The sequence below is a fragment of the Procambarus clarkii genome, chromosome 44, assembly GCF_040958095.1.
Source record: "Procambarus clarkii isolate CNS0578487 chromosome 44, FALCON_Pclarkii_2.0, whole genome shotgun sequence".
NCBI lineage: Eukaryota > Metazoa > Arthropoda > Malacostraca > Decapoda > Cambaridae > Procambarus > Procambarus clarkii.
Genome location: NC_091193.1, coordinates 19,083,222 through 19,089,729, shown reverse-complemented (window position 1 = coordinate 19,089,729; position 6,508 = coordinate 19,083,222). Strand labels below are relative to the sequence as shown.

The 6,508-nt window shown below is 39.0% G+C and overlaps 2 protein-coding genes across 2 annotated transcripts in view; both read left to right on the top strand.

Moving 5' to 3' along the window:
* The first annotated feature begins 721 nt into the window (after positions 1 to 721).
* On the top strand, positions 722 to 2,230 carry LOC123745319 (uncharacterized). Its single transcript, XM_045725765.2, has 2 exons — positions 722 to 816; positions 942 to 2,230. The coding sequence occupies exons 1-2, from the start codon at positions 795 to 797 to the stop codon at positions 2,048 to 2,050; spliced, it is 1,131 nt and encodes a 376-aa protein (XP_045581721.2). The 5' UTR covers positions 722 to 794; the 3' UTR covers positions 2,051 to 2,230.
* A 3,943-nt stretch (positions 2,231 to 6,173) lies between these two features.
* LOC138349493 (pro-resilin-like) overlaps positions 6,174 to 6,508 on the top strand; it is a 1,367-nt gene continuing 1,032 nt past the window's right edge. Inside the window, exons 1-2 of the mRNA XM_045725769.2 lie at positions 6,174 to 6,285; positions 6,399 to 6,508. The exon at positions 6,399 to 6,508 is cut by the window's right edge and continues 1,032 nt beyond it. Of these exons, the coding sequence (XP_045581725.2) occupies positions 6,264 to 6,285; positions 6,399 to 6,508 (132 nt within the window). The 5' untranslated portion in view covers positions 6,174 to 6,263. The remainder of the gene's footprint in view (positions 6,286 to 6,398) is intronic.

The following is a 6,508-nucleotide window of genomic DNA, read 5'->3' as shown; positions in this document are numbered from 1 at the left end:
ACTGTAATCTAGTAAAATATTAACATGGCTTGCCTTAATTTTTAAGATTTTATTATATACTTATTTAATAAATACTGTATTAGGTTAAGATGTTACTAGTTTCAACCGCTAGATAATAGTTCGTTGTATTAGCTGAGAAATAATATCAATATTCGTCATTATAAATTCTAGATAAATAAATATTGCGTTAGTATATATTATATTTTTTAGCATAACAATTATTGCTTACAAGATGCACGTGACTACATCAGTATTGTTACATCAACAGTGTTTTAATTAAAAAAAAAATCTTTATAAATTTGAAAATCAAACTTTAATAACAATTTCTTAAATTCTTGAAACTGATGATGTTACAATCAGATTACTCATAACAAGTGTCATCGCTAAATCTATTTTTGGCAACACATAGTCATACTAATTACTTCCTGAAATTTGTATGTTGCATCATGGAATGTTATCGTAGTTACAATGAATTACTATATAATAATAACAGTGTTTGATACGCGAATTAGCCGCAGCTACTAGAACAAATTTAAATATTAAAGGACAACGAAGTAGTGCACACTAACTCCTACTTCGAGTGACCTTAAAATTTGAGATCGTGAGGGAGAGTGAAAGGGCGATGGGTGGCCGAGGGTGGAAGGAGATAATTTTGAGTGGGCGGAGCTTGGTGAGCGCCTGGGTATAAAGGCTTGACTAGCGACCTCCAACATCGTATTCCAGCAGCTTCTTCTCAGGTTGACTCTTATCTCCACTTCTCTCTCTCTACTTCATATTTCTACTGACCGACAAACATGAAGGTTCTGCTGTTTACTGGTAAATAAAGCATATATTCATTGCAATGTTGATTCTTTATGTTTAAATTTTCGAGGGATGGAAAGATCATTTAGAAAAATCTTGAAATTTTAAACTATTATAAGCTATATTTATGTCTTTTACAGCCCTGCTGGGATTGTCCATCGCAGACAATCGACCTTCAAATAGTTACGGAGCCCCAAATGGAGGTTTTGATAACGGATTTGGCGCTTCTAATGGAGCTCCAAGCAATGGTTACACAGCTCCAGGAACCAATGGCTTCGGAACTCCTGCAAGTAATGGAAACGGTGCAGCCTCAGGTAATGGGTTTGGACAAACTTCAAGCAACGGGTTCGGAGCTGCCCCAAGCAATGGATACTCAGCTCCCCCAAGTAACAGGTACGGTCCCCCGACAGGTTCCTATGGACTAGATGCCGAACTGGTTGCTCTGCAGGAGAACATCCCCGGTGGTGGCGTCCCCGGGGAAGATTACCCTGTCTTGGCTTCTCCACCAGACACTGACTTCTCCTGTGACGCCCAGGCAGTGGCTGGCTATTACGCCGATACCGACCCTGAGGCCCGTTGCCAGGTGTTCCACATTTGCCAGGACCGCGCCGTCAGACGCCAGAAGGACTCCTTCCTGTGCCCCAACGGTACCATCTTCAACCAGCAGTACCTGGTGTGCGACTGGTGGTTCAACGTTGACTGTTCCCAGGCTGAGAACTTCTACTCCGTCAACGAACTCATCGGCGTCGTCCCCGACGTTGGCTATGGTTATGGTCCCGCCACCAATGGCATTAGCAACGGTAATGGTAACGGTGGCAGTTATGGAAATGGCAATGGAGCCAACGGAAACGGAAGGAACGGAAATGGCAATGGAGCCAACGGAAACGGAAGGAACGGAAATGGCAATGGAGCCAACGGAAACGGAAGGAACGGAAATGGCGTAAATGGAAAGAACGGTAACAATGGTTATGGATCCAACGGCAATGGAAGGAATGGAAATGGTGCCGGTAACGGCAATGGCAACGGTGTGAATGGGAATGGTGCCAGCAACGGATATGCTAATGGAGCCAACGGTAACGGAAGAAACGGAAATGGAAGCAACGGTAACAATGGTTACGGATTGAACGGCAATGGAAATGGTGCCAGTAACGGCAATGGTGCCAATGGCAACGGTGTCAATGGAAATGGTGCCAGCAACGGATATGTTGCTCCATCTGCTCCCTCCGCTGCCTATGGAACTCCATTTTAAAATGTCCGTCTTTGCCTCATGTCTTCTGTCACTTGACTGTCTCTCTGCTACAATGATTCGAGTCAGGAAAGAATTACACGTTGACTTTGCACTTTTGTAAATATTTATACGAATGACAATTGTGTCTCATTTCTCGATGATTGTCTTTAATAATATATAATAAAAGTTTTGAATGCTGAATTTTAAATTGTTTTAACTCACGTACCTAGTTGATCTAAAAAGTTACATATCGCTGTGAGGTGGTCGGTATGTTATTTGGTAAATGCTGAACAATGTCTTCGTCCAGTTTTTAAGCTAAGCGTACATTACGATATTAGGATAGCAGTGTTTTGTAAAATTACATAGAAAACTAGGTTGATTATCCGCAAAATAAAAAGTACAGATAATAAGGTAAAGTGAAATTAGAAACATTGATGATTATTGACAATAGTACCAAATACCAGGACAAATTTCAGGTGCATCTATAATATACAAAACAAGAATGAGTGAATAAAAAAACAAAGAACATCATCTACGCAATAAAGACCCGTCTTTGTTATATATATATATATATATATATATATATATATATATATATATATATATATATATATATATATATATATATATATATATATATATATATATATATATATATATATATATATATATATATATAACAAAGTATGGGTTCTTATATAACAAAGTATGGTATGGAGTATGGGTTCGAGTCACTTCTGGGGTGTGAGTTTTCAGTTGCATATTGTCCTGGGGACCATTCAGGCTTGTTCGCATTTGTGTTCCTCACGTGTGCCCCAAAGAATGAGGTGATTTGGTAAAATGCTATGCCCAAGATTACTATCCGAGTGCCGGCGGTGGGGTGGTTCAAATAGCCTCGGCTATCACCTCATTTTATCCGGTCGTGATGGTCAAGTGGATTAAGGCGTCTTGTACATACCAGTTGCGTTGCTCCTGGGAGTATGGGTTCGAGTCACTTCTGGGGGTGTGAGTTTTCAGTTGCATATTGTCCTGGGGACCATTCAGGCTTGTTCGCATATATATATATATATATATATATATATATATATATATATATATATATATATATATATATATATATATATATATATATATATATGTCGTACCTAGTAGCCAGAACGCACTTCTCGGCCTACTATGCAAGGCCCGATTTGCCTAATAAGCCAAGTTTCATGAATTAATATATTTTCTCTAATTTTTTTCTTATGAAATGATAAAGCTACCCATTTCATTATTTATGAGGTCAATTTTTTTTTATTGGAGTTAAAATTAACGTAGATATATGACCGAACCTAACCAACCCTACCTAACCTAACCTATCTTTATAGGTTAGGTTAGGTTAGGTATCCGAAAAGGTTAGGTTAGGTTAGGTTAGGTAGGTTAGGTAGTCGAAAAAACATTAATTCATGAAAACTTGGCTTATTAGGCAAATCGGGCCTTGCATAGTAGGCCGAGAAGTGCGTTCTGGCTACTAGGTACGACATATATATATATATATATATATATATATATATATATATATATATATATATATATATATATATATATATATATATATATATATATATATATATATATATATATACATACATACATACATATAAACACCCTCTCAGCAGTTGACTGGAACCCAGAGAGTACAGGTGTCCGCGTAACTGACATGACTGGTACGCCTTAACTGACTACACTCACTCACCTGGCCGCTAATGACCCGCTCCTTCCAGGTGAGGAAGATCAAATGAAAAATTATAAACAAAGACAAGTTCATCAACAAGTACAACCCGTCCTCAACAACAAATGTTATATCCTCAACCAGTCCTCAGGCCATGCTCGTTAGCGCAGCCGTCGTCCCTCAAGACGTTGTCATCAGTTTTAACACACTGTGTAATAAAAATATGTTTAGTCTCATATATAAATTAATATTATTATACAAAAAAATTCAACGTATAATTAGGCATTGGTTAGGTTAGGTATTTAGGTTCTGCTGGCGAGTATTTGTTACCTGGTTGATACCTGGTTGATGGGGTTCTGGGAGTTCTTTTACTCCCCCAAGCCCGGCCCGAGGCCAGGCTTGACTTGTGAGAGTTTGGTCCACTAGGCAAAGTGGATTAGATTTGACCACTAGAAAGACCACTAGATTTGTGTTTGTAGTACGTGGGTGAAGCATTTACAATCTTGATATTCGAGTAGAGGACGTCAGCGAAGAGAGTATATACAAGTACATACGTCATCAGTTCTGAGTCGCGTGTAAACCGTGTCTTCATTTATAAACAGGTTTGCCGGCTGGATTAACGAACATTTGATCTTTGTTGATGAGGACGGACTGGGTATAGTAATTGACGAGCAACTGAGCTGGAACTTTCATTTGTCCATCTTGCGCCGTGATTTACAAACATAAAAAAAATCCTCATATTCCACTGTGAATTGAGTGTGTTACAACCTTAACAACACACTTCTGCAAATTGCTTCTGGTCCTCCAACTATTCTTGTACCGTAAGAGGATTTTTAAATAGCCCACAATACAATATTAAGAATCATGTTCAAGAATAGACGGATCTCACCTAACCTTCTTTCTATGCTCGGCACCAACTGTTAATAATCTTCCCTGATACATAATATTATCCATCTCACCTTTTTGAACACCTGAGTCTAAACTATCTGAGATACTCGTCAGCCACGAGACCCCCCCCCCCCCCCCACACACATCAGTCATCCTCTCCGTCTCTCCCACTCCCCTCCATTCCCCTTCCCTCGTCCTTGCCCCTTCGCACGTCCTCCTCCCCACCTTGCTTAGCCCCCTCTTCCGTTTATTTCCTTATTATTACCATCTTTATTGACAAAATTTAGAATTTTTCTTTATCACAGTAATTCAACTAAGTCCTGTTACAGCGAGGTGCTGTTGGTATTCCCTACCGCACACGACAGAGGATCATACACAAGACAATTGGCCTAAATTGTAGACTGAAGCACATGTATATTTCAGGAGTGTACATTCTACTACATCATATATATTACATGCTTCAGTTTACGAATTTGTAAATGAAACGTTCAATTGTTCACTACCCCCACACGGCAGGGATGGATTCGTGAAATATGAATCTTAAAAATTTAATAATAATAAATTAATAAAATTATCGTTCTTTATTCTTTAGAATGGACACGCAAACTTGGGATAAATTGTCAGAATGTCTTAAAATGTACCAGATTCAACGACGTAATTATATAGTTGATTGTACAACAGGCCAGGAGGTCTAAAATATTATACAGATTCACATTCAATAATGTAGTGTTCAAGTGAGTTATATAATGGTTTGTCTTTGAATTTACAAGCTGAATACTCAGCCCATCCTCCTGTTTTGGTAGTACTTATAGGAAGAATGAGGACCATAATACATACACCGATGTACAATACAATTGGAAAGTAGAAATTGGTACTACTGAATATCAACAAACCGGAAAACGACTTACTACTTATGTTGGAAAGACAAACTAAACTAACTTAGCCTAACTATCCTAGGCCTAATACACGCTAGCTCATGCCTGGTACATATGTGTGCTATAACAAGCCTAGGAATATTTAAGTTTACTTTTAATTAATTTTTTTCGGACTCTATAAAGTGACTAGTACAAAGTCTAGTAAACTATGTAATTGCTTAGTACGTCAGTGTTTGTACTATAGTGCACATAGTTACAAAAAGTACTATCTAAACAGGAGGATAGGTTGGGATATGCTGATAGTGACTCAGCCTCACTGACTTGCCATATGTGCCTATTTCCAAGGCGAGTTTATAACTACTGTGTGGGTCTCAAGCAAATACTTTTGGCAAAAAAGTTCTTCGGGCATGTCAACCAATGTTTCACACTTGACCAGAATTGAATCCGTGAGACATGGGGAGAGGGTGAAGAGGGAGGTAGTAACTAATTAATAATATCTCTTAAATCATTCAACTCATGCCTACCACGTCCAGCCTATGTCCGTCCCTTCATAAGCTGGACGGACATATCACGAGAGAGAGGAGTGGGCGAGGGCGGGCAAGGAAGGGAGGGAGGAGATAACTTTGAGTGGGCGGAGCTTGGTGAGCGCCCGGGTATAAAAGCTGGAAAAGCGACCTCCAGCATCACATTCCAGCAGCTCCTTCTCTGGTTGACTCTGCTTTATATTTCTCTGTACTTCAACTTTCTGCTGACCGATAACATGAAGGTTCTTCTGTTCATTGGTAAATATAATTTAACTTTACTGCAGTGATAATTCTTGATATATGCTAATTTTAGAATTGGAAGTATATTTCTTCAATTTCAAAATATTATGAACATTATTTGTCCTTTACAGCCCTGCTGGGATTGTCCATCGCTGACAAGCGACCTTCAAATAGTTACGGAGCCCCAAATGGAGGTTTTGGTAACGGATTTGGCGCCTCTAATGGAGCCCCAAGCAATGGT